At 42.4% G+C, this 27,564-nt stretch overlaps 1 protein-coding gene across 2 annotated transcripts in view; it reads right to left on the bottom strand.

Annotated features, from left to right (window-relative positions):
• The window catches only part of LOC112254556 (F-actin-capping protein subunit beta isoforms 1 and 2), a 31,901-nt gene extending 10,636 nt beyond the window's left edge, over positions 1–21,265 (bottom strand). Inside the window, exons 1-2 of one of the 2 annotated variants that reach the window (XM_024427244.2) lie at positions 21,066–21,265; positions 15,497–15,586 (exon numbers count right to left, since the gene is read on the bottom strand). In XM_024427244.2, the coding sequence (XP_024283012.1) occupies positions 15,497–15,586; positions 21,066–21,068 (93 nt within the window). In that variant the 5' untranslated portion in view covers positions 21,069–21,265. The remainder of the gene's footprint in view (positions 1–15,496; positions 15,587–21,065) is intronic. The other variant, XM_024427247.2, reaches the window with a different exon arrangement.
• Positions 21,266–27,564: the final 6,299 nt, after the last annotated feature.

The raw sequence follows: 27,564 nt of genomic DNA, 5'->3' as shown, positions 1-27,564 counted from the left end.
GAGGAGTGTTTAAACTTGGTTAAAGCTTCTCTAATGTCCGCAAGTTATTTACTCTGAAAAATAAGAACCTAACAACGGCTTTGCACACTTTTGGCATTCTCTCAACCAGCTTCACGAGGTAGTCACCTGGAATGCATTTCAATTAGGGTCAGTTTGTTATATCTGGAGTACTTCTCCTGTCCTATTCGGTGTCCTGTGTGAATTTAAGTGTGCTCTCTCTAATTCTCTTTCTTTCTTTCTCTCTCTCGGAGGACCTGAGCCCTAGGACCATGCCTCAGGACTACCTGGCATGATGACTCCTTGCTGTCCCCAGTCCACCTGGCCGTGCTGCTGCTCCAGTTTCAACTGTTCTGCCTTATTATTATTGGACCATGCTGGTCATTTATGAACATTTGAACATCTTGGCAATGTTCTGTTATAATCTCCACCCGGCACAGCCAGAAGAGGACTGGCCACCCTACAGCCTGGTTCCTCTCTAGGTTTCTTCCTAGGTTTTGGCCTTTCTAGGGAGTTTTTCCTAGCCACCGTGCTTCTACACCTGCATTGCTTGCTGTTTGGGGTTTTAGGCTGGGTTTCTGTACAGCACTTTGAGATATCAGCTGATGTACGAAGGGCTATATAAATACATTTGATTTGAATTAACAGGCGTGCCTTAAAAGTTCATTTGTAGAATTGCTTTCCTTCTTAATCCGTTTGAGCCAATCAGTTGTGTTGTCACAAGTATACAGAAGATTTGGTAAAAGACCAAGTCCTTATTATGGCAAGAACAGCTCAAATAGGCTAAATGAAATTACAGTTCATCAATACATGAAGGTCAGTCAATACGGAACATTTCAAGAACTACTAAAGTTTCTTCAAGTGCAGTTGCAAAAAAACATCAAGCGCTATGATGAAACTGTTCTCATGAGGACAGCCACAGAAATGGAAGACCCAGAGTTATCCTTTGCAGCAGAGTTAAGTTCATTAGAGTTACCAGCTTCAGAAATTGCAGCCCAAATAAATGCTTCAGAGTTCAAGTAACAGACACCTCAACATCAACTTTTCCGAGGAGACTGCGTGAATCAGGCCGTCATGGTTGAAATGCTGCAAAGAAATCACTACTAAAAGACCACCAATAAGAAGAGACTTGCTTGGGCCAAGAAACACGAGCAATGGACATTAGACCGATGGAAATGTGTTCTTTTGTCTAGAGTGCAAATTGGTTATTTTTGGTTCCAACCGCCATATCTTTGTGAGACGCGGTGTGTGAATGGATGATCTCTGTATGTGTATTTCCCACCGTAAAGCATGGAGGTGGTGGTGTTATGGTGCTTTGCTGGTGACACAGAATTCAAGGCACACTTAACCAGGGTGGCTACCACAGCATTCTGCATATACACAGAATCAGCTACCACAGATAAAAAATCCCAAAACAGTTGGGATGGTGCATTTACTAGGCAAGTCCGTTATGAACAAATTCTTATTTTCAATTACGACCTAGGAACAGTGGGTTCACTGCCTTGTTCAGGAGCAGAACAACATATTTTTACTTTGTCAGCTTGGGGATTCGATCTTGCAACCTTCCGGTTACTAGTCCAACCACTACCTGCCACCCCATTATTATTAGTGGGGCGGAAGGTAGCCTAGCGGTTAGTGGGACTATCATTAGTTTTTCCAACAGGACAATGACCAAAACACCTCCAGGCAGTGTAAGGGCTATTTGACCAAGGCGGAGAGTGATGGAGTGCTGCATCAGATTACCTGGCCTCCACAATCCCGACTTCAAACAAATTGAGATGGTTTGGGAAGAGTTGGACCGCAGAGATGAGGAAAAGCAGCTAGCAAGTGTCAGTATATGTGGGAAGTCGTTCAAGACGGTTGGAAAAGCATTCCAGGCGAAACGAGTTGAGAAAATCTCAAGTGCGTGCAAAGCTGTCATCAAGGCAAAGGGTGGAAGAATCTCAAATATATCTTGATTTGGTTAACACTTTTTTGCTTACTACATGATTCCATATGTGTTTTCATAGTTTATGTCTTCACTATTATTCTACAAATGTAGAAAATAGTAAAAATAAAAACCCTTGAATGAGTAGGTGTTCCAAAAAACGTTTTACTGGTAGAGAGAGCGAGCGAGGTAGAGCGAGCGAGGTAGAGCGAGCGAGGTAGAGCGAGCGAGGGACGTAGCGAGAGAGCATGTATACACACGCTATTTTGGCAATATCACCCAGCTCTAGGTGTGTGTATGGTGTAGACATTGTCCCACGTCAGATTGAGGTCTGCACTGATTACTCGCATAAACACATATGGGATAGCTAAAAAGCAGTCCGGCTACAATATGCTGTTTTAATATTTGAAAATGTTAACAAGGTGACGTCGTCCCCTGAACCCCCTTTCATCCTCAAAAGTAAATTTGTAATGTGCACAACATTTGCTAGCGTCTGCTCGCTGAACCAGTCTCAAAAAGTCAAGGAAGCTAATGCCAGTTCACACACATTCAATGCTGAATAGTCCCACTAGCTAGCTAGCATAGTGAAGTTCTAGCTAATGCATAAATGAGTAATCATGAAATGCCTGTTCTGCTGTGATTCGTGCGCCGAGTCCCATTGCACAGCTGACTGCTCTCTGGAATATTTGGCCAACAAGATAATGTTGCAAAGTAGTGAGGCACAGTGGCAGCTCTCAGAGTCAGATACGGGGGCGGCAGGTAGCCTAGGGGTTAGAGCGTTGGGCCAGTAACCAAGTTTGCTGGAGCGAATCCCTGAGCTGACAAGGTAAAAAAAAAGAAAAACCTGTAGTTCTGCCCCTGAACAAGGAAATGAACCCACTGGTTTATAAATAAGAATTTGTCTTTAACTGACTTGCCTAGTTAAATAAATTTTTAAAAAAATGTAATTTAACCTTTTAACATGCAGATTTCTGAGGACAGCCCCGTACAACTTCAACAAGGTGGCAAACTAGCTATGGCCATTCAAACAAGCTTGGAATAGGGTGCTAGCTGGAACATAGTTTGCCGTAGTAGCCAGTGCAACATAGCTACCGAGAGCAGAGTGATTTTCAGAAAATGAGTTCCTCTTCCGACGCAAGACAATGGGGGGGACAAATAAGTTATCTTTGGCAAGAGCTGGGTAGACTGCAGCAGTTGAGAGAGGGCATAGTGTGCGTGAGAAAAAGATGACAAGGAGACGAGAGAAAGCTGGCATATGATGTCCCTGAATGAGGGGGAAGATGAGGTTAAGCCAATTTTCCCTCATTCCATGTCTACTTGCTAAGTGGGAGAGAAGGTGACACGGAAATGAGAGGGGGAGAGAATATGATAAGAATTTGAATGACAGTCTCAGGGGATAAAGAGGGTACAAATGACGACTCCGTGACATGGACCCCCCCCGCCTCCCTTCAGAACACACAGAGACAATGCCTGCTCTGTTCCACGGACACAGCCCCACACCTGGCAACCGCCAGACACACAGAAACAGAGCGGGGGACAGAAGGCAGGCAGAAGTGGGAAACTGGGGTAGAAAGTAGAATCAAGGAGGAAAGAGAATGGTTGAGGCGACAGAACAGTATAGGGGGGGAAAGGATGACACTAGAAGGAGGTGAGCTCAGGTGATTCCCAACCGTAAGGAGTGAGTGTAAGGAGAGGGAGGGGCTAAATGGGCTCATGTAGAGTGATTGACAGCGTTACTAATGAGCGCTAACAACCAGATACAGAGGAGCGGGCTGAGGCGGTCAAGGAGAGTGCTGGTGCCCAGGGGAGTGAGTTGTCAAAAGGGAGAAGAAAGGAAGAGGAGCAGACGAGGGTCTGAAGGGATATGATCCCCCCAAAAATGTGGAGAACAATCACTGGAGAACGTGTGGTTTGATTTCTGTCTGATTCAGCTTAATCTGTCAGATGTTTTTGCACTACGGGAGATTTCAAGTACAGTCCTGGCTGGTAGTAGGTAGTCTAGAAGTGTACTGTATGTCTGTATAAGCTAGCAGAGTTCCTCAACTCCATAATGTAAATTAATGGAGATGAGTGTGTGGACTGTATCTCCGACGAGTCGCTGTCAGTCGATACTCCTGAAAATGTTAATTGCTACATCCATTTTTGGATGTAAATGATTTATTATATACACCCAATGAATCTTGAAGAATATAAGTTATACATACCTCATGAGTTTAGTTTAACTTTCGTACTCAAAATAATCTTGCAATGTTTGTAAACAATATGAATGCAAACAAACACTGTATAGCCTAAAAACATGGTTAAACTCATTTTAAATGGCATGGATAGTAAATTCTTGCATCCATAGCTCTGTTATGAATTTAGAGTGGTTCCATTCACGGAAAGGTTGCTGGATCCCCGAGCTGACAAGGTAAAATTCTGTCGTTATGCCCCTAAGCAAGGCAGTTAACCCACTGTTCCCCAGGCGCCAAAGATGTGGATGTCGATTAAGGCAGGCCTCCGTACCCCTCTGATTCAGGAAGTTACATTTCAGTTGAATGACTGACTAGGTATTCCCCTTGCCCTTTCTCCAGGCCAGTTCCTCAGATTTTTACCGAAACAGAATTGGGGAAGGTGCTGTGTTAGTTTTAATTAAAATAAATTCTAGCTTTAAAACCCTCACTGTGCACCCGTTTGTCCTCTGTAGCCATGTGCTTTTCTTTGTTTGCTGAAATCCCCTATCAGATAAAATGTTAACCAAATACAACCAGACAGTCGATACAAGGGAACAGAGACTCGATGTAGTCGAAGGTACACTCCGCCTAAGGTCGTTGCAACCCAACACCCCCGAGATATACATATCATGGAGTTCAGAAATCCAGCTGTGTGTAAGCTTAATAACTATGACAATTCAATCAGTATTGATTGATACGAGATTCCGCATAACAAAACATGTAAATATGTTAAGTATTCATCTACACCAGTGGTTGCCAAATTTATAGTCCCGTAGTTACAATTTCAGTGAGGCTCTCTTGTTCAGATATCAGTAAGTGGACTGGAGACAGGGCATGGAAGTAATTTTTTCCAACAATTGTTTGCAGACAGATTATTTCACTGTATCACAATTCCAGTGGGTCAGAAGTTTACATACACCAAGTTGTGCCTTTAAACAGCTTGAAAAATTCCAGAAAATGTCATGGCTTTAGAAGCTTGTCAGGCTAATTGACATCATTTGAGTCAATTGGCGGTGTACCTGTATTTCAAGGCCTACCTTCAAACTCAGTGCCTCTTTGCTTGACATCATGGGAAAATCAAAAGAAACCAGCCAAGACCTCAGGAAAAAAATGAATTCATTGTAGACCTCCACAAGTCTGGTTCATCCTTGGGAGCGATTTCCAAACGCCTGAAGGTACCACGTTCATCTATACAAATAATAGTATGCGAGTATAAACACCATGGGACCACGCAGCCATCATACCGAACAGGAAGGAGACGCGTTCTGTCTCCTAGAGATGAACGTACTTTGGTGCGAAAGTGCAAATCAATTCCAGAACAACAGCAAAGGACCTTGTGAAGATGCTGGAGGAAACAAGTAGCCACAGTAAAACGATTCCTATATTGACATCACCTGGAAAAAAATACAACTGTTTGACCATAATGACCATTGTTATGTTTGGAGGAAAAGGGGGAGGCTGGCAAGCCAAAGAACACCATCCCAACCATGAAGCACAGGGGTGGCAGCATCATGCTGTGGGGGTGCTTTGCTGCAGGAGAGACTGGTGCACTTCACAAAATAGATGGCATCACAAGGAAGGAAAATTATGTGGATATACTGAAGCAACATCAAGACATCAGTCAGGAAGTTAAAGCTTGGTCGCAAATGGGTCTTCCAAATGGACAATAACCCCAAGCATACTTCCAAAGTTGTGCAAACTGGCTTAAGGACAAAAGTCAAGGTATTGGAGTGGCCATCACAAAGCCCTAACCTCAATCCTATAGAAGAATTTGTGGGCAGAAGTGAAAAAGCGTGTGCGAGCAAGAAGGCCTACAAACCTGACCTCAGTTACCAGCTCTGTCAGGAGGAATGGGCCAAAATTCGCCCAACTTATTTTGGGAAGCTTGTGGAAGGCTACCCAAAACGTTTTACCCAAGTTAAACAATTTAAAAGGCAATGCTACCAAATACTATTTGAGTGTATGTAAACTTCTGCCCCCCTGGTAATGTGATGAAAAAAATCAAAGCTGAAATAAAATCTCTCCACTATTATTCTGACATTTCATATTCTTGAAATAAAGCAGTGATCCCAACTGACCTAAAACAGGGAATTTTTACTAGGATTAAATGTCAGGAATTGTGAAAAACTGATTTTAAATGTATTTGGCTAAGGTGCATGTAAACTTCAACTGTAAGTCCTTCACAATAGTAAAGGGCTTGCCTGTCCTAGCCACTCGGTAGCTCACCATATACGACGCTTCTATCCCCTTCTTATTAAATGGTATCGGTTGCTTTTATACATGTCTTAGTACTCGAAAGTAATCTTAAATCTCACTCCAAAAAAACTCCTGTGGCTTATTTTTCAAATTGCCATGTTTTGTTTCTAAAATGTCTGTGCAAAAGTGAAGGTTTCATCAAGTTGTGAGATGTGTAAATGTGCAAAAGTACTATAAACACACTGGCTGAGAAAAGGCACTACTCCCAATACAAGTGAACCCCAAATCAAAATGTAGTTCATCATATTTGCGCTTCTTGGATGGTCCAACGATGGTCCTGTCTGTTCGGTGCCTTCCTGGGTAAGGATGCAGTAGCTCTTTGGCTGCATCAGATTCACAACTGTCAGTGTCCATGCTAGCTGGGATAACAACAAAATATAGATTTAATGATGCTAGCATTGGATGTGCTCGTGGAAGCAGAACAACTGGTGTCCGTCAGGTGCAGGTGTAGTACTGCTGGTAGTAGCAGTACTACCAGTAGAGCTGTTGTGTCTGAGCCATACTTTTTTTAAAAATTAAAAAACATTTTTTCGAGCAAACAGAATGAGCAGCAGCTACGTTTGGCTACATACAGACCGTTAGTTGAATTCCCGCGAAAGAGTAACGGTTAATGTGATTGGATGTTAATTTGACAGTGTGTTAATTCGCTGAACACTAGATGGTTTAATTTTATTTTTGTCAATGAAACGAGGCTACTCAGGCAAGAAAAAAAAATGTAAAATATAAAAAGGACTGTTTTAAAATGTGAAAAACATTAAAACAATTATATTTAAAAATGTGAATTATTTTTATTTGGTGTACCCGACGGCATTGGGCATAACCCTTCTCCTTTGCCAAGATAATCATCCACCATGTCAAGAAGCTGATTAAACAGCATATTCATTACACAGGGGTACCTTGTGTTGGGGATGATAAAAGGCCACTAAGATGTGCAATGCCACAAATGTCTCAAGTTGAGGGAGCATGCAATTGGCATGCTGACTGCTGGAATGTCCATCAGAGCTGTTGCCAGAGAATTTAATGTTAATTTCTCTGCCATAAGCCACCTCTGTCCTTTCAGAGAATTTGGCAGTACATCCATCCGGCTTCAGAACTGCAGACCATGTGTACGGCGTCGTGAGCGGTTTGCTAACCCTAAACACCAATGCCTTTCTTAAAATCAATACACAGAAGTATATATATATATAAGTTGCACTTCCTAAGGCTTCCACTAGATGTCAACCGTCTTTAGAAACTTGTTTAAGGCTTCTGCTATAAAGGAGGGGCTCATGAGACCTGTGAGTCAGTGGACTGGCAGAGTGTCTCAGGCTCAAGACGCGCGCTCCTGACAGAGTTAGCTTTCGTTCCAGTGCTTTTCTTCAGACATAGGAATTCTCCGGTTGGAACATTATTAATGTTATGTTAAAAACATCCTAAAGATTGAATCCATACATCGTTTGACTTGTTTCTACGACCTGTAATGGAACTGAGTTGTCGTCTGGACGAAGTGCTCGCGCCTTATGAAGATGGATTACTGGGCTGAACACGCTAACAACAAGTGGCTATTTGGACATAAGTGATGGACTTTATGGAACTAATCAGTCAGTTATTGTCAAACTGGGATTCAAAGGTAAGTGACTAATTGTAATGCTATTTCTGACTTTTGTGACACTCTCCTTGGCTGGAAAATGGCTGTACGCATTTCTGTGGCTAGGTGCAGACCTAACATAAAATCGAAGTGTGCTTTCGCCGTAAAGCGTTTTTGAAATCTGACAGCGGTTGCATTAAGGAGAAGTTTATATTTCCATGAATAACACTTGTATAGTTTATCAATGTTTATGATGAGTATTTCTGTCATTTTATGTGGCTCTCTGCACTTTCACCAGATGTTTGTTTGGGACAATGCATTTCTGACCACAACGTGCCAATGTAAACTGAGATTTTTGGATACAAATATTAACTTTATCGAACAAAACATACATGTATTGTGTAACATGAAGTCCTAGGAGTGTCATCTGATGAAGGTCAAAGGTTCATTCATTCTCTGATTTTTGTGACTCCTCCCTTTGGCTGGAAAAATGGCTGTGTTTTTCTGTGACTAGGTGCAGACCTAACAATCGTTTGGTGTGCTTTCGTCGTAAAGCCTTTTTGAAATCGGACACTGTGGTGGGATTAACAAGTGTCTTTAAAATACTTCTATGTTTGAGGAATTTTAATTATGGGATTTCTGTTGTTTTGAATTTGACGCCCTGCAATTTCACTGGCTGTTGTCGAGGTGGAGCGTCCCACTGGTACCAGAGGGGTTAAGATGAGTTTAAGGGCCTCCCGGGTGGCGCAGTCATCTAGGGCACTGCAACGCAGTGCTAGCTGTGCCACCAGAGACTCTGGGTTCGCGCTCTGTCGCAGCCGGCCGCAACCGGGTGCGACATTTTAATAAAATAAAGATTTTTTTTTTTTTTTATAAGATAAGTTCAATGCTAGCTTGCAGCCACAAGGCCATTTTGATGCTGCACTCGCCTAACAGGTGGTCAGCAATGTAAATCAGCCATAATCGGCACCCAAAAATGCCGATTCCCGATTGTTATGAAAACTTGAAATCGGCCCTAATTTTAAAAAAATATATTAAAAATCGGCCATGCCGATTAAACCGGTCGACCTCTAGTGCAAAGACCGCATCGCTGTCTTGAAAGACTACAACTTGTCCTGACACTTCCTGATGAAGCATGCTGAAAAATATAGGAATATGGCTTCTGAGCAGAGGGAAAGTGCACCAAGAGAGTTGCTTTCTCAGTTGCAAAAGCAGCAAGGACTTTTCACAAAACTGCATTCAGCAAACAACGGAATTGCGAGAACTAGCTGTCCCAAAATTGCTAAACACAGCAACCCAGTCGAGGAGGGCAAATTCATTAAAGAATGTTTAAAACGGACTCTGCAGCAATACTTTGCCCTGACAAGAAAGAGCTGTTTGAAAATGTTTCCCTGTCAAGACGAAGAGTTGAGGGCAGAGAATATGGAACAGATGAAAGACAAGGATTTCACATATTTTTCCTTGGCCCTGAATGAGAGCAGTGATGCACGTGACACGACGCAGTTGTTAATATTCTTACGAGGCATAACCCCAGACTTTGAAATTACAGAGGAGCTTGCTTCAGTGCAGTCAATGAAGAGCACAACCACAGGGAAAGATAAGGGAGGTTAATAAGTGTGGCAAAGCTGGTACGGGGTTTCGAAATGTTATCCAGTGTGACTACTGATGGTGCCCAAACTTGACAGGAAACCATGTTTGCCTTTTAAAAAGGACATAAGATCAAGTAGCTGAGTTGAACCCAGATCAGAAAATTATTTTCCTGCATTGCATTATTCATCAGGTGGTGTTCTGTAAATGTGTTCTGAAAATTTGCCATGTTGTGGATACAGTCACTAAAGTGGTAAACTTCATAAGAGCAACATCTTTAAACCACAAGCAGTTTGTCTCACTGTTGGAAGACAGTCGGATCATGCAGATCTCCCCTACCACACAAACGTGAGATGGCCGAGTTTTGGGAAGATGCTTAAAAAAGGTCTGGGACCTGAAGTCGGAGATTGCTGAGTTTTTGCAAATGAAAGGAAAATGTGGATTTCCCTCAACTGCAAAAAATAATGGTTGGCTGATTTTGCCTTCACCGTGGATATCATGGCCCTCATGAATGAACTGAATTCCAAACCAGGGAAGATGTACAGCCTTGTCAAAGCCTTCAAGGGGAAATTACTCTTCCTGACCCACCAAGTAGCAGCCAACAAACTCACACCTTCCATCCCCTACTAGTATGTTCCCTATCAGACAACCAGTGGGAGAAGTATACAAAAATCGCTGCTGCATGCTTTGAACTGTGAGTTCGTCGTTTTGAGGCTTTCAAAATGTTAGAAAATATCATGCTGCTGGTTTCCTCTCCTTTCACCTTCAATGTGGATAACGCTCCCACTGACCTGCAACTTGAGCTTATCGATCTTTCAGTCTTTTCCCTCTGTGTAGTTCATTGCATATTTAATAAAGAAAAGACCTACCAAAAGTAGAACATGGATGTGGTTTATTTCTGTGCATGTTAAGGAAAATAAGTAGCATATCAGGACATGATTTACAGTAGATATATATCGGTCAACAGTCATACACATGTATAATCCTGTAATATGATTCTGGCCCACGAAGGCAAAAATATATTCTAATGTGGCCCTCCATGGAACATAATTGCCTAGGCCTGGATTAAGGCCCAATGAATTTACGTAAATTAACTGATTCCCTTTAACTCAGTAAAAACGTAAAAATTGTTGCATTTTTATTTTTGTTCAGTATATATTTGTAATGTAGACAGATTATTTGTTTCTCTGTGGAGCACTCAGATTTGCATGGGTGAGGTCATGTCAGTGTGTATATGACTGAGTGGTTTTTATTGTTATTTATTAAGGATGCCCATTAGCTGCTGCCAAGGCAGCAGGCTACTCGTCATGGGGTCCAAACAAGAAAAAGGCAATTATATCACAATAATTTAAAGAAAAGTGTTCATCATACGACACCTCTACAATACAAAATGTTGAAAACCACAATAAAACAATATTACAACAATAAAGTGTGTGTGTTAGCGTATACGTCTCTTCACAGTCAGCGTTGTTCCATACGGTGTAGGTTGTTTTTTTTACTGCTTGCTTGAGTTACTTGATGCGGAATTGAGTTCCATGTAGTACTGTGAGTTTCGCAGTGTTTTGTGGACTTGGGGACTGTGAAGAGACCCCTGGAGGCATGTCTTGTGGGGTATGCATGGGTGTCAGAGCAGTGAGCTAGTCGTTTGAACAAACAGCGCCTAGCTTTCAAAATGTCAATACCTCTCACAAAGACAAGTAGTGATGCAGTCACTCTCTCCTCTACTTTGACCCAGGAGAGATAGACATGCATGTTATTGATGTTAGCTCTCCGTGTACATTTAAGGGCCAGTCGTGCTTCTCTGTTCTGGGCCAACTGTAGTTTGCCTGTGTCCCTCCGTGACACTTGACCGGGCAGTAGTCCAGTTGCAATAAAACTAAGGCTGAGCGATTTTACGATTGGATCTTCCATCGATGATGTTTAACAGCCATCATTGATGGTGATGACATCAGCAAATGGCCTATTCCTCATACCATAAGTTAAATACATACAGTACCAGTCAAATTGGACACACCTACTCATTCCAGGGTATTTCTTTATATTTACTATTCTCTAAAATATATATATATATATATATATATACATACTTCAAAATAGCCACCCTTTGCCTTGATGACAGCTTTGCACACTCTTGGCATTCTCGCAATCAGCTTCATGAGGTAGTCACCTGGAATGCATTTCAATTAACAGGTGTGAACAGCTCAAATAAGCAAAGAGAAACGACAGTCCATTACTTTAAGATTTGAAGCTCAGTCAATACCAAACTTTAAGAAGTTTCTTCAAGTGCAGTCGCAAAAAACATCAAGCACCATGATAAACTGTCTCTAATGAGGACCGCCACAGGAAAGGAAGACCCAGAATTACCTCTGCTGCAGAGGATAAGTTCATTTGAGTTAGCAGCCTCAAATAGCAGCCCAAATAAATGTCTGTTTCTTGAACTCTGAAACATCTCAACATCAACTGTTCAAAGGGGACTGCGTGAATCAGGGCTTCAAGATAAAATTGCTACAAAGAAACCACTACTAAAGGACACCAATAAGAAGAGACTTGCTTGGGCCAAGAAACACGAGCAATGGACATTAGACCGATGGAAATCTGTACTATGGTCTGATGAGTCCACATGAGATTTTTGGTTCTAACCTCCGTGTCTTTGTGAGACACAGAGTAGGTGAACTAATGATCTCCGCATGTGTGGTTCCCACCGTGAAGCATGGGAGGAGGTGTGATGGTGTGGGGGTGCTTTTCTGGTGACACTGTCAGTGATTTACTTACAATTCAAAGCACACTTAACCAGCATGGCTAACACAGCATTATGCAGTGATACACCATCCCATCTGGTTTGCGCTTAGTGGGACTATCATTTGTTTTTCAACAGGACAATGACCCAACACACCTCCAGGCTGTGTAAGGGCTATGTACCCAAGAAGGATAGTGATGGAGTGCTGCATCAGATGACCTGGGCTCCACAATCAACCAACCTCAACCCAATTGAGATGGTTTGGAATGAGTTGGACCAAAGAGTGAAGGAAAAGCAGCCAACAAGTGCTCAGCATTTGTGGGAACTCCTTCAAGACTGTTGGAAAAGCATTCCAGGTAAAGCTGGTTGAGAGAATCCCGAGAGTGTGCAAAGCTGTCATCAAGGTGGCTACTTCGAAGAATCTCAAATATATTTTGATTTATTTAACACTTTTGGTTTCTACATGATTCCATATGTGTTATTTCATAGTTTTGATGTCTTCAGTATTATGCTACAATGTAGAAAATAGCAAAGAATTAAGAAAATTAACATGTAGGTGTCCAAACTTTTGACTGGTACTGTGTGGTAGTCAGACTAACATAATGCAATAGAACAATGTAGATTGTAGAAAAAGGAGATCACCAAAGCAGCGCAAAATGCCAGATTGGCCCTAACGTGTGTTTCTCGCCCCTATGTCAGATGATCATGGACCTTTTGCAGCGGACACTCCGTTGTCTGGCTTATTGTTTAAAATAATAATAATAATAATTTCTCCCCAATCTATTTGAATGTGACTTGTTGGTCTAGGAATAGTCTACTATTTCATGATCAACCATTGAATGAATCTATAGGCCTAACGGAGTTCCCACTCAGAAAGTTGTTTACGAATAGCCTTATTAAAAAACATTGTACAGCAATAAATGAGAGAACAATTGCAAGAGACTAATCAAAAAGGAAGTTTAAACAAACCTGATACTTTCTGCGTTACTTGAGAAAACTGTAGGTAAAATAAATTGTGCCATCCAAAAACCCCTCCTTGCAAACCAGACAGACAATAGGCTATAGGCCTACACATAGGCTACTGTTCATAAAAGTTGCAGTAGCCAACACATTACTGACAAACTTATGAAGTAATATATATAAAATGTTCCAAGTGTTTATTAATGTCCTTGAATTGCTTAACAGGCAATCAGGCATAAGCTCCCGCAGCAGCACTTTCATTAAACAAATGATGAATCATCAAACAACTTAATCTTGATTGTTTACAAATGGTGCATTTATATAGATGGACTAAACCAAACATTAGGAACACTGGCACCTACTACCATACCCCGTTCAAAGGCCATCTTTTGTCTTGCCCATTTACCTTTTGAATGGCACACATACACAATCCACGTCTCAATTGTCTCAGGCCAATTGTTCATTAACCTGTTGATCTGCTCCTTGTCAGTAACAACCACATGGCTGAGCTCTAATCACCACTTCATTTAAGTCAGGATTCCTATTTGACTCAGCCATGCCTCCTTGTCCGTCCAACATTTCCTCATCTCCCAGCCCTTCTAATGCGACTAGCCCTGATGCGCCTCCCTCTTTCCCCCTTGACCTGTTAAAAGCTTTTCCGTGCAGGTGGTCACTGAGTCGAAGGTGGTAAAGGAGCTCCTTAACTTGACCCCCAAAAACCATCTGGGTCAGATCCTTTCTTCTTTAAAGTTGCAGCCCCATCAGCGTCGAGCCCCTCTCCTCTCTGGGGAGGTTCCAATTGCTTGGAAGGCAGCCACGGTGCATCCTTTATTTAAAAAGGGGGAGATTAATCTGATCCTAACGGTTATAGGCCAATTTTAATTTCGCCCCGTTTATCAAAAAGTGTTGGAAAAACTTGTCAATAATCAGCTGACTGGCTTTCTTGAGGTCTATAGTATTCTTGCTGGTATGCAATCTGCTTTCCACTCTGGTTATGGATGTGTCACCTCAACCTAAAGGTCCTAAATGATGAAACCATTGCCCTTGATTCTAAGCAATGTTGTGCAGCTATTTTTATTGACTTAGCCAAAGCTTTTGATAGGGTAGATAATTCCATTCTTGTGGGCTGGCTAAGGAGTATTAGTGTCACAGAGGTCTTTGGCTTGGTTTGCAGGACTAACTCTCTCAAAGAGTGCAGTGTATAAAGTCAGCACCTCTGCTGTCTCAGCCCATGACTGTCACCTAGGGAGTACCCCAAGGTTCGATCCTAGGCCCGACTCTCTTATCAATTTACATGAACAACATAGCTCAGGCAGTAGGAAGCGCTCTCATCCATTTATATGCAGCTGATACAGTCATACTCAGCTGGTACCTCCCCAGATAGTGTTAAACGCTCCAGAACAAAGCTTTCTTGTGTCCAACAAGCTTTCCCTGCCCTTAACCTTGTTCTGAACACCTCCAAAACAAAGGTCATGTGGTTTGGTAAGAAGAATGCCCCTCTCCCCACCGGTGTGACTACTACCTCTGAGTGTTTAGAGCTTGAGGTAGTCACCTCATACAAGTACTTGGGAGTATAGACTTGGTTTCCTCAATCATAATCGCACCTCTCTCACCCCAGCTGCCAAACGAAGCCTGATTCAGATGACCTTCCTACATATGCTCGATTACGGAGACATAATTAATAGATCGGCAGGCAAGGGTGCTCGTGTGGCTAGATGTTCCTCACCAGATTTGCCACCAATGCTCCTTATAGGACACATCACTGCGCTCTATACACCTCTGTAAACTGGTTGTCTATGTACCCATCGCAAGACCCACTGGTTGAAGCATATTTATAAACCCTCTTAGGCCTCACTCCCCCCTATCTGAGATACCTACTGCAGCCCTCATCCTCCACATACAACACCCATTCTGCCAGTTACTTTCTGTTAAAGGTCCCCAAAGCACACACATCCCTGGGTCGCTCCTCTTTTCAGTTCGCTGCAACTACAGACTTGATTATGTTGGAGGCGCTTCCATTAGACAGATCTCTGCTATATCATGGATCAAGAGTTGACGTAAGGCCAAATAAACAGGTTGTTTTTCCAGCAGCAGACTATGATCGATAATGTCAAAAGCTGCACTGAAGTCTAATAAAACAGCTCCCACAATTGTCTAATTATCATTTTTTCCCCGCCAATCATCAGGTCATTTGTAAGTGTCGTACAGTTGAGTGCCGCTCCCTATAAGGTTGTCTTCTGCTGGAGACTCACCAGGTCGATGAGGTCACTGAGATTCTTCTCGATCTGCTGGGGAGGAAGACGCCTCATCAGGTCCAGAGCACAGTCCAGCTGCTGGTCATTCTGAAACACACAAAATAAGAGTCAGCTTTTGATACACATTCTAACACAAAATGTATAGTTCTGCAAAAGAAAGTCTAAAAGCAAGTTGCACTTGCCCTTTGTCAATTTTATTTTATTTTACACTGGAAAATGAACTCGATCCATGCCAAGTTCAACCCTGCAGAAAGAGTCAACAGTTTAAGCTGGTCTTGGAATATAAGAAGTTGACTGTTCACAGTTGATTTTCATGAATCTTTTAAAAAGGAGATTAAATTAACTTTAAAGTGTTTTAGTTTAAAATGCATCCCCATCACTGTCTGCATTTAAATCAAACAAAATAGATTTAATTGACCACAGAGCCAAAAAAGTTCCCGGCCTCCCACACAGCCCCAGAATGAGGAGGCAGCCAGTGATGGATGCATGTTACATTCTTACGGTAGATACGACAGAGCCGAGCCATGCCGTGACTAGGGTATGTAGAGAACATTTACACCCTGACAACAATAGCCATACACTCACTCACTGCATCCTAAGATTACATAGGTCATGGAACTAGCTGCTCATGGTTTCAGTAACAGCCTTTATCAAAGCAAAACTAAGTGGCATGAGTGAGGAAGTTCTGGATTTGCCCCTAAATAGCCTTTTTGAGCATGTGATAGGCCTATCTAGTACACTAGGCAACTTTACAACACATGGTAGATTCCTTTAGGGGAGTGTCTAAATCTACAACTGGGCCCTGGCTAAAAACTCAATGCTTTAGACAGGGTCAAATGTGAAAAACATTTTGCAACCATGGTAGTTTGAAGACGGATTGACTGGTTACCATATAAGGCAATGCTGTGGAGCCTCCAGTTATTGATACAGGCCCGTCATTTTATGGCATCTAGAAAGATCAACATTATTTTAAGTCTATGTAAATTATTTGATTGCTTTGAGAGCTCATAAATGAAGACAACAGTTCCCATCAACTGAAAATGTGACTAAACCTATACCAAAAGGATGTGAACGATTCACTCCACTGCCTCTGCTATAAAACTGAGTACAAACCTTTGTGAGGAAAGAATTTTAATAACACTTAAAATACTAATTTGTGGAGAATGAGTATCCATTACAATACTCTGCTCTTACTGGCACAATTACCATAGAACAGTTATGGATGAGACTAAAAATGTAGTTTAAAAGAATGGGCTTGGAAACTCTAACCCTGGCAATTTGACTGGTAATGGGTACACTCACAATTACTGTCTGGTATTGTAATGCAATCATTTCCACGGTAACGTAGAATGTTCATTAAAAATGATGTTAAAGGTAAAATGTGAACAGCATAGTGGGTAAATTTCCACAACTTTGAGAGTTGAAGCGTGAGGCTCAACTTCTCCGCTGTTTTGGTCCCCTGGCTACCACGCTGTGAACAGCGTGAAACGATCGCATGCACATGCCCAGATACTGTGTGTGACTGTGTGAGAGCGAGGTGTTGCATCTCACTCATCTCAATATCTGCGGTGCTGCTCATGGCAATGGCAATTCACGGAGTCTACCTTTAACTGTGGCTCATGCAATGTTTTTTTCCAATGCAGTGGAGTTAAATCAACAAATCACAGCATGGATGGGTACACTTCCTGCTTTGCTCCTATGGGTACACTCGCAAAGGCCGCCAGTCCACCCATTATGCCATCATTGACTTTAATGGGGACGTCCATTATATTTATTCTATTTCTATGGCAGCACATGCAGTCAGGAGCGGAGGAGAGAAGAAAATGTGGCTCTTTTTTTATTGTTTAATTTTTTTTTATGATGACTGCTGTGGGCTCAGGCTTGCCTTTTTGAATACAGGCCCATTTGTGAAGTGTTGTATTACAGACAACTTTGTCAAACAAGCACATATAAATAAATGTGATTAAACTGAACTTCAGAAAGGATGAATGAATACGGATTGATTCATGGCGTCAGTCCCTCCACAAGCTCTCCGTATGTTCAATTACTGAGGAGATCTAGCAGTGGAACAGAGAGGATTGTTGTTAAATCGGGAGAAGCTAAGCTAGCGGAACACCTAGCAGAGACTTCCCTGAGGGTGATCCCTCTCTGAACTATGGTGATCAGGATATCAGCATGCAGGGAAGGACAGGCCAGCCACAACACGAAACCCCTGAGAAATGTACAGGACTGAGATATCTGGAGTAGAGGTCGGCCGATTTATCGGCATGGCCAATTAATTAGGGCCGTATTCAAGTTTTCATAAGAAATCGGTAATCAGCATTGTTGGACACCGATTATATTGCACTCCACGAGGAGACTGCGTGGCAGGCTGACCACATGTAAAAGGAACCACCAGCTTTCATATGTTCTCATGTTCTGAGCGAGGAACTTAAACGTTAGCTTTTTTACATGGTACATATTACACTTTTACTTTCTTCTCCAAAACGGTTTTTGCATTATTTAAACCAAATTGAACATGTTTCATTATTTATTTGAGACTAAATTGATTTTATTTATGCATTATATTAAGTTATAATAAAAAAAGTGTTCATTGACCATTGTTGTAATTGTCATTATTTTTTCTATATATATTTTTAATCAGTATAGTCTTTTTTTGGTCCTCCATTAAATCGGTATCAGCGTTGAAAAATCATAAATTGGTCAACCTCTAATCTGGAGCAACTGAAGTCAAGTTTATATTCATCTAACTTGAACCTAGCGCAGTTCCGACTGTAGTCCTATTACTTTTGTTTATTTAATTGGAACAGAATTTTAGTAAGTACTGATAAATAGTGCAGCAACACACTAATCTTAAGAGATGGAAAGACAACAAATTGAGATATAGGCTAGAGCCCTAAAAGTCTAGAAACAACAAACTGAACACCTGTCAAAACACATGGTGGTTCTCATAAACAACATCTGATTTGCAAACAACAAAAAAACACACCAATGCCAATATTCAAATTCACAGGAATACCAGTAATCAACTCAATGTCTTTCATTTTATACGCATCAGCAACCACAGCTAATGAAGTCAAGGAAACCCTTAACAAAGAGTTGCAGTCTGTTTTGGAATGGGTGGCCAGTAATAAACTGGTCCTAAACATCTCTAAAACTAAGAGCATTGTGTTTGGTACAAATCATTCCCTAAATTCTGGACCTCAGCTGAATCTGGTAATGAATTGTGTGGCTGTTGATCAAGTTTAGGATACTAAATTACTTGGTGTCACCTTAGATTGCAAACTGTCATGGTCAAAACAGATAGATTCAAAGGTTGTAAAGATAGAGGTCGGACCGCTGTGGCGTTTTTGACACCACTCCACAAATCAAGTCCCGCAGGCTCTAGTTTTATCTTATCTTGAATATTGTCCAGTCAAGTGCAGCAAAGAAAGACCTCGTTAAGCTGCAGCTGGCCCAAAACAGAGAGGCACATCTTGCGCTTCATTGTAATCAGAGGGCTAATATTAATACTACACATGCCAGTCTCTCTTGGCTAAGAGTTGAGGAAAGACTGACTGCGTCACTTCTTGTTTTTATAAGAAAGAATGTGCAGGAAATTCCAAATTGTTTGCGTCGCCAACTTACACACAGCACACACACTTACCCCACCAGACATGCCACCAGGGGTCTTTTCACAGTCCCCAGGTCCAGAACAAATTAATGGAAACGTACAGTATTATACATAGCCATGAGTGCATGGAACTCCTTTCCATCTTATATAGCACTAGTGCAGAAAACCTGGTTTCAAAAACCAAAATCTCACAGCACAACACCTCTCCCCCATTTGACCTACTTCTTGTGTGTATGTACTGACATGTATGTGTAACTGATAGATACATTTTAAAACATTAACATGTGTATGTAAATTGTAGTCTTGCTGAATGTCTTTTTCGTTATACATGTCAGACCCCAGTTAAACTAGATGTCACCATTGGCGTCGGCTAATGGGGATCTTAATAAATCCAAAATCAAATGCCAAGTCATCAGATGAAACCAAGGTAGATACAAGCCAGAGAAGAGCAGCTGGCTATAGGAGAATCACACAGACAAAAGCATTCCTTCCCTAAACAAACTTCAGTCTTTTTTCTCCTGAACACAGCCAAGGTTTTCAGATCATGTACTGCATGCCCTTCTCACACTTTTGGGTTGTTTCTAGGCAGATGAATCAGTCTTGTTCAGACGACACCACCTGCACTCTCTGACACTGTTTACCAATGCCCTAGTCTCAGTGTAAACACTGCCGGACCAACTGCGCCGGGGGCTGAGAAGAGCAGCGAGGATGGACCAACAAGATGGATGAGGTCAGCGGGTGGCTGGGGAGACAAGCCATCTGCTCTTCATTATATTGTATTAGACCTTCATTCCAAGTGTGCAACATTCATAAAAGGAGTAGAGTGGAGTTTGAGGTGTGAATGTAGCTAGTTAAATGTGTTGGTGACAAGCCAGTCACATTACTTCAAGTGTTTAAAATAAAGTGTGTAATGGTAATGTTTTTTTGCATATCCCAACACCCCTGCAGGAAGTGGGGTCATGGCTAGGGTCGCCATTGTACGGCATCCCTGGAGTAATTTGAGTTAAGTGCCTTGCTCAAGGGCACAGTGAAATATTTGTTAAAATGTTTTCAACTTGTCAGCTCTGGTACTCGAACAATCCACCTTTTTTTTTTTACTGGCTCAATGCTCTAACCTCGAGGCTACCTGCCCCATAATATAGGCCTATAGTCGGAAAATAATTGCTACTGTTATTTTTCACTGTTTTATTTCTTTACTTACCTACTGTTCACCTAATACCTTTTTTGCACTATTGGTTAGAGCCTGTAAGTAAGCATTTCACTGTAAGGTCTACTACACCTGTTGTATTCCGCGCACGTGACAAATAAACTTTGATTTGATTTGAATTGCCATGCACGTGACAATGGTGGTTGAATATATTTTGTCAGGTGCACCATAATATGCCTAACATTGAAAGGATGTTGGTGAATTATTTCATGAAACAATTTCAGTTACATTATTAAACGTGTTCTACAAAACGTTACACAGTAAAGTCAACAAAAGCTACTGAACACGTAATTCACATTGTTGAAGTCAATGAAAAGTTGAGTTGTGGTTTACACGTCGCCTCAAATCCAAAGGAGGGAAGGGGCGGAGCAGGCCGATTTTAGCGACAGGCAACCCAGCGCTTGTACTATTTTAACCATGGTGTGTGTGTCTGCAAGAAGAGGGGGTAGCGAGAGCGAGACCCCTTTAATCCCCGAACTAGTTTCTCAATCCAAAACATCCTGTAACTTTATTCTGCGCGCGGAACATCAAGCTGGCTAGTTAGTTAACAATGAAAATCGGAGTAACATTCATAGCTAGGTCGTTTAGCTAACTGTGGGTAGATAATTTATATGAATGTATATGCCTCTGTCGAAACGTAACACAGCACTTCCTATAAAAGGACAGATGGCATGCTAGCTGGCTAATATCCCTTAGCAGCCCCACCAAAAACGACCCATTCCTCCAGCTCGTCTCCGCGGCCTTACCATGTCTGCGGCGCTCAGTGACGATCTCGGAGAGGAAATATGCTTTACACGTACGTTTTATTGTGTTTGCACAACTTGTTCTTCTATACTGTTGATGTTTTTATCCCCACCATGTAAATTATGTTTCTTTCGCCTCCCTCACGGAACCCAGCCCTGTCAGCGAATTAACTTCCTCAACCGGGTACAGGAAGGGGGATCGTCACTACTTACCACAGTCACAAAGTTATAAACCCCACCCATTTCTATAAAAAAAATATTTTTTTATCTGATCTTAAACGTAACCCTAACCGTAACCACACTGATAACGTTGTGAATAACCATAACCTTAAATTAAGACCAAAAGTGACGTTTTATTTTTCTTGAATTTTTACGATATGGCCAATCGGACCTTTGTGGCTGTGGTAATTAGTGGAAACACAGGAAGGGATACGGTGAAAAATGCGGAGATTGCATGTCCGGGTCACACCACTCCTTCTCTGAAACAGCCAATCGGAGAGGAGTAAGTAAGGGATTGCCAAGTATGGAAAGGAGAGGAGTGGTGAATGGTAAAGAGTAGATGAACAGAGGGACGAGAAGAGGGCGATGGGAGGGGAGGGGAGGGGAGGGGAGGGGAGGGGAGGGGAGGGGAGGGGAGGGAGGGAGGGGAGGGGAGGGGAGGGGAGGGGAGGGGAGGGGGGGAGGGGAGGGGATACCAATGATGTATACAAACCCTGGAATACAGAAGCAATGTATTGGCCATTGACCTGTGTTTGATTTGCTAGACATGTTTGATGTAGCAATGTAAGTTGATGTTTTATTATGAATAATAAAAATTGAAAATTAAATATATATATATATATATTTATTTATTTATTTTTTATTTTTTTCAAAAATTAATTTAGTTAGTTTTGAAGACAGTGGTCAGCCATATTGGCACTCCCCTGTAGGAGCAGTCCATGGGCTCCCCAGTGGTGCAGCGGTCTATAAGGAACTGCATCTCAGTGTTAGAGGCATCACTACAGACCCGGGTTCTATTCGAGTCTGTATTACAACTGGCTGTGATTGGGAGTCCCATACGGCTGTGCACAATTGGCCCAGCGTTGTCCGGGTTAGGCTGTCTTTGTAAATAAGAATTTGTTCTTAACTGACTTGCCCAGTTAAACAAATAGGGATGAATGGAATTCTACAGTATATTTAAATTAAATGTTTCAAGGACAAAATTACATGTATTTAAGTATTTTTGTTGTTGTAGTAACATTAGTACTCAAAAAAAATCTGAAGGAAAATGTTTTATACATTTGTTCATGTTTTATTTGTATGTTTAGCTCACATAATATAATGTTAAAGTATACATTAACGTGGGCTTATGTTGAAAATGATAGACCTTTGAAACGTTGTATGCATCTCAGCAACATTATCGGTAAGCGACATGATGCCTACTGTACCAAGGCGATTTAAACAGGAGTGACGTGTGTTGATATATAGGCTAACAGAATTGGTTAAAAAAGAGTTATGCATGCTAACATACTAGGCAATAATTAAGAGTAGGCAGAGTGATTGCTTAAGGTGAAATTTATATCAAACGTTTTACCATTGCAACATTTGAAGTAGGACTATGTAACATTCAACGTGGTTTTATGGAGCGTGGTATAGAGTTCCATTCAATTTAAGGGCTTTATTGGCATGGGAAACATATGTTTACATTGCCAAAGCAAGAGAAATTGTGACGCCTGCTCCCGCACCCCCTCCCTGGCGCTCAAAGGCGCCAGGCACCCCAGCATTACGCACTCCTGCCACCATCATTACGCACACCTGCCTTACCTCATCACGCTCATCAGCGAATTATTGGACTCACCTGGACTCAGTCACCTGTTTATTACCTCCCCTATACTTGTCAGTTCCCCAGCTCTGTCCCTAGCTGCTGCATTGATTGTCGTCTGTCTTTTGAAAATGTTTCATTTTTTAAATTTCACCTTTATTTAACCAGGTAGGCCAGTTGAGAACAAGTCCTCATTTACAACTGCGACCTGGCCAAGATAAAGCAAAGCAGTGCAACAAAAACAACAACACGGTGTTACACATAAACAAATGTACAGTAAATAACACAATACAAAAATCTATGTACAGTGTGTGCAAATGTAGAAGAATAGGGAGGTAAGGCAATAAATAGGCCATAGTGGTCGAAATAATTACAATTTAGCATTAACACTGGAGTGATAGATGTGCAGATGATGATGTGCAAGTAGAGATACTGGGTTGCAAAAGAGCAAGAGGATAAGTAACAATATGGGGATGAGGTAGTTGGGTGTGCTATTTACAGATTGGCTGTGTACAGGTACAGAGATCTGTAAGCTGCTCTGACAGCTGATGCTTAAAGTTAGAGAGGGAGATATAAGACAACAGCTTTAGTGATTTTTGCAATTCGTTCCAGTCATTGGCAGCAGAAAACTGGAAGGAAAGGCGGCCAAAGGAAGTGTTGACTTTGGGGATAACCAGTGAAATATACCTGCTGGAGCGCATGCTACGGGTGGGTGTTGCTATGGTGACCAGTGAGCTGAGATAAGGTGGGGCATTACCGAGCATATACTTATAGATAACCTGGAGCCAGTGTGTTTGGCGACGAATATGCAGTGAGGGCCAGCCAACGAGAGCATACAGGTCGCAGTGGTGGGTAGAATATGGGGCTTTGGTGACAAAACGAATGGCACTGTGATAGACTACATCCAGTTTGCTGAGTAGATTGTTGGAGGCTTTGTAAATGACATCGCCAAAGTCATGGATCTGTAGGATAGTCCGTTTTACAAGGGTTGCATCACTGCCTGGTATGGTCGTTCTCTGACCACAAGGCACTACAGAGGGTAGTGCATACGGCCCAGTACATCACTGGGGCTATGCTGCCTGCCATACAGGACCTCTACACCAGGTGGTGTCAGAGGAAGGCCCTAAAAATGGTCAAAGACACCCAGCCACCCCAGTCATAGACTGTTCTCTCTACTACAGCATGGCAAGCGGTACCAGAATGCCAAGTCTAGGACAAAAAGGCTTCTCAACAGTTTTTACCCCCAAGCCATAAGACTCCTGAACAGGTAATCAAATGTCTACCCGGACTATTTGCATTGTGTTCCTCCCCCCAACCCTCTTTTTACGCTGCTGCTACTTTCTGTTTATCATATATGCATAGTCACTTTAACTATACATTTATGTACGTACTACCTCAATTGGGCCGACCAACCAGTGCTCCCGCACGTTGGCTAATTGGGCTTTCTGCATTGTGTCCCACCCACCAACCGCCTCTTTTACGCTACTGCTACTCTCTGTTCATCATATATGCATAGTCACTTTAACCATTTCTACATGCACATACTACCTCAATCAGCCTGACTAACCAGTGTCTGTATGTAGCCTCGCTACTTTTATAGCCCCGCTTGTAACGGCTTTCCTCCTCCTCTTCTGAGGAGGAGTGGCAAGGATCGGACCAATACGAAGGGTGGTAAGTGTCCATGATACTTTAATAATAACTGAACACGACTCAATTCAAAAATAACAAAGTGAATGGAAACGAAAACTGAAACAGTCCTGAATGGTGACACAAACAGCAAAACAGGAAACAATCACCCACAAAACACAAGTGGGAAAAGGCTACCTAAGTATGATTCTCAATCAGAGACAACTAACGACACTTGCCTCTGATTGAGAACCATACCAGGCCAAGCACAAAACACAACATAGAAAAACGAACATAGACAACCCACCCAACTCACACCCTGACCATACTAAAACATAACAAATTAACTAAGGTCAGAATGTGACACCGCTACTGTATATAGCCTGTCTTTTTACTGTTGTTTTATTTCTTTACCTACCTATTGTTCACCTAATACCTTTTTTGCACTATTGGTTAGAGCCTGTAAGTAAGTATTTCACTGTAAGATCTACACCTGTTGTATTCGGCGCATTTGACAATTAAACTTTGTTTGGCAGCATGAGTGAAGGAGGCTTTGTTGCGAAATAGGAAGCCGATTCTAGATTTAATTTTGGATTGGAGATGCATAATGTGAGTCTGGAAGGAGAGTTTACAGTCTAACCAGACACCTATGTATTTGTAGTTGTTCACATATTCTAAGTCAGAACCGTCCAGAGTAGTGATGCTAGTCAGGTGGGTGGGTGCGGGCAGCAATCGGTTGAAGAGCATGCACTTAGTTTTACTATTTCTTAAATGCAGTTGGAGGCCACGGAAGGAGTGTTGTATGGCATTGAAGCTCGTTTGGAGGTTTGTTAGCACAGTGTCCAAAGAAGGGCCAGATGTATACAGAATGGAGTCGTCTGCGTAGAGGTGGATCAGAGCATCAACAGCAGCAAGAGCGACATCATTGATAGATACAGAGAAAAGAGTCGGCCTGAGAATTGAACCCTGTGGTGCCCACATAGAGATTGCCAGAGGTTCGGACAACAGGCCCTCTGATTTGGCATACTAAACTCTATCTGAGAAGTAGTTGGTGATCCAGGCGAGGCAGTCATTTGAGAAACCAAGGCTATTGAGTCTGCCGATAAGAATGTGGTGATTGACAGAGTCGAAAGCCTTGACCTGGTCGGTGAAGACGGCTGGACAGTACTGTCTTTTATCGATGGCGGTTATGATATCATTTAGGACCTTGAGCGTGGCTGAGGTGCACCCATGACCAGCTTGGAAACCAGATTGTATCGTGAAGAAGGTACGGTGGGATTCGAAATGGTCGGTGATCTGTTTGTTAACTTGGTATTCAAAGATTTTAGAAAGCAGGGCAGGATGGATATAGGTCAATAACAATTTGGGTCTGCTCTTATTCTCCATGGACTTTACAGTGTCCCAAAACTTTTTGGAATTAGTGCTACATAATGCAAAATTCTGTTTGAAAATGCTAGCTTTAGCTTTCCTAACTGACTGAGTATATTGGTTCCTGACTTCCCTGAAAAGTTGCATATCGTGGAGGCTATTCAATGCTAATGAGAACACCACAGGATGTTTTTGTGCTGGTCAAGGGCAGTCTAGTCTGGGGTGAACCAAGGGCTATATCTGTCCTTAGTTCTTCTTTTTGAATGGGGCATGCTTATTTAAGATGGCGAGGAAAGCACTTTTAAAGAGCAACCAGGCATCCTCTACTGATGGGTGGGGTCAAAATCATTCCAGGATACCCGGGACAGGTCGATTAGAAAGGCCTGCTCGCTAAAGTGTTGTAGGGAGCGTTTGACAGTGATGAGGGGTGTTTTTTTGTACCGTGGACCCATTACGCACGCAGGCAATGAGGCAGTGATCGCTGAGATCCTGGTTGAAGACAGCAGAGGTGTATTTAGAGGACAAGTTGGTCAGGATGATATCTAAGAGGGTGCCCATGATTACAGATTTAGGGTTGTCCCCGGTAGGTTCATTGATCATTTGTGTGAGATTGAGGACATCTAGCTTAGATTGTAGGACTGCCCGGGGTGTTAAACATGTCCCAGTTTAGGTCACCTAACAGTACGAACTCTGAAAATAGATGGGGGTTAATCAATTCACATATGGTGTCCAGGGAACAGCTGGGGTCTGAAGGGTGTCTATAACAAGCGGCAACGGCGGGAAACTTGTTTCTGGAAAGGTGGATTTTTAAAAGTAGAAGCTTGTATTGTTTGGGCACAGACCTGGATAGTTTGACAGAACTCTGCAGGCTATCTCTGCAGTAGATTTCAACTCCGCCCCCTTTGGCAGTTCTATCTTTTTAAATATTATTATTATTTTTACCCCCTTTTTCATGGTATCCAATTGTTAGCAGCTACTAACAGTACGGTCTCGGGAGAGACGAAGGTTGAAAGTCATGCGTCCTCCGATACACAACCCAACACAGCGCGTATCCAACCCGGAAGCCAGCCGCACCAATGTGTCGGAAGAAACACCGTGCACCTGGCAGCCTTGGCTAGCGTGCACTCTGCCCGGCCTGCCTCAGGAGTCGCCGGTGCACGATGAGACAAGGATATCCCTACCGGCCAAGCCCTCCCTGAATCGTACGACGCTATGGCAATTGTGCGTCGCCCCACGTACCTCCCGGTCGTGGCCGGTTACGACAGAGCCTGGGCGTGAATCCAGAGTCTCTGGCACAGCTGGCGCTACAGTACAGCACCCTTAACCAGTGCGCCACCCGGGAGGACCTTGGCAGTTCTATCTTGTCGGAAAATGTTATAGTTAGGGATGGAAATTTCAGGATTTTTGGTGTACCTAGTTCTGACGCTGTTCCTGTCCTGTTGCATGTCCGTTCTTTATTAAATGTTTAACTCCCCGTACCTGCTTCTCATGTCCAGCGTCAGTCCTTACAGAAATAGATAATAAACAAAAGTGACTGTACCTTACACTTCCAAAAGAATAAAGACATTCCAAATGTTATCTTACAGTGGGGTGAAAAAGTATTTTGTTTCTGGTGTCCTTTGACAGCTCTTTGGTCTTGGCCATAGTGGAGTTTGGAGTGTGACTGTTTGAGGTTGTGGACAGGTGTCTTTTATACTGATAACAAGT

The sequence above is a fragment of the Oncorhynchus tshawytscha genome, linkage group LG07 (assembly GCF_018296145.1).
Source record: "Oncorhynchus tshawytscha isolate Ot180627B linkage group LG07, Otsh_v2.0, whole genome shotgun sequence".
Lineage (NCBI taxonomy): Eukaryota > Metazoa > Chordata > Actinopteri > Salmoniformes > Salmonidae > Oncorhynchus > Oncorhynchus tshawytscha.
This window is presented reverse-complemented; position numbering and strand designations above follow the sequence as displayed.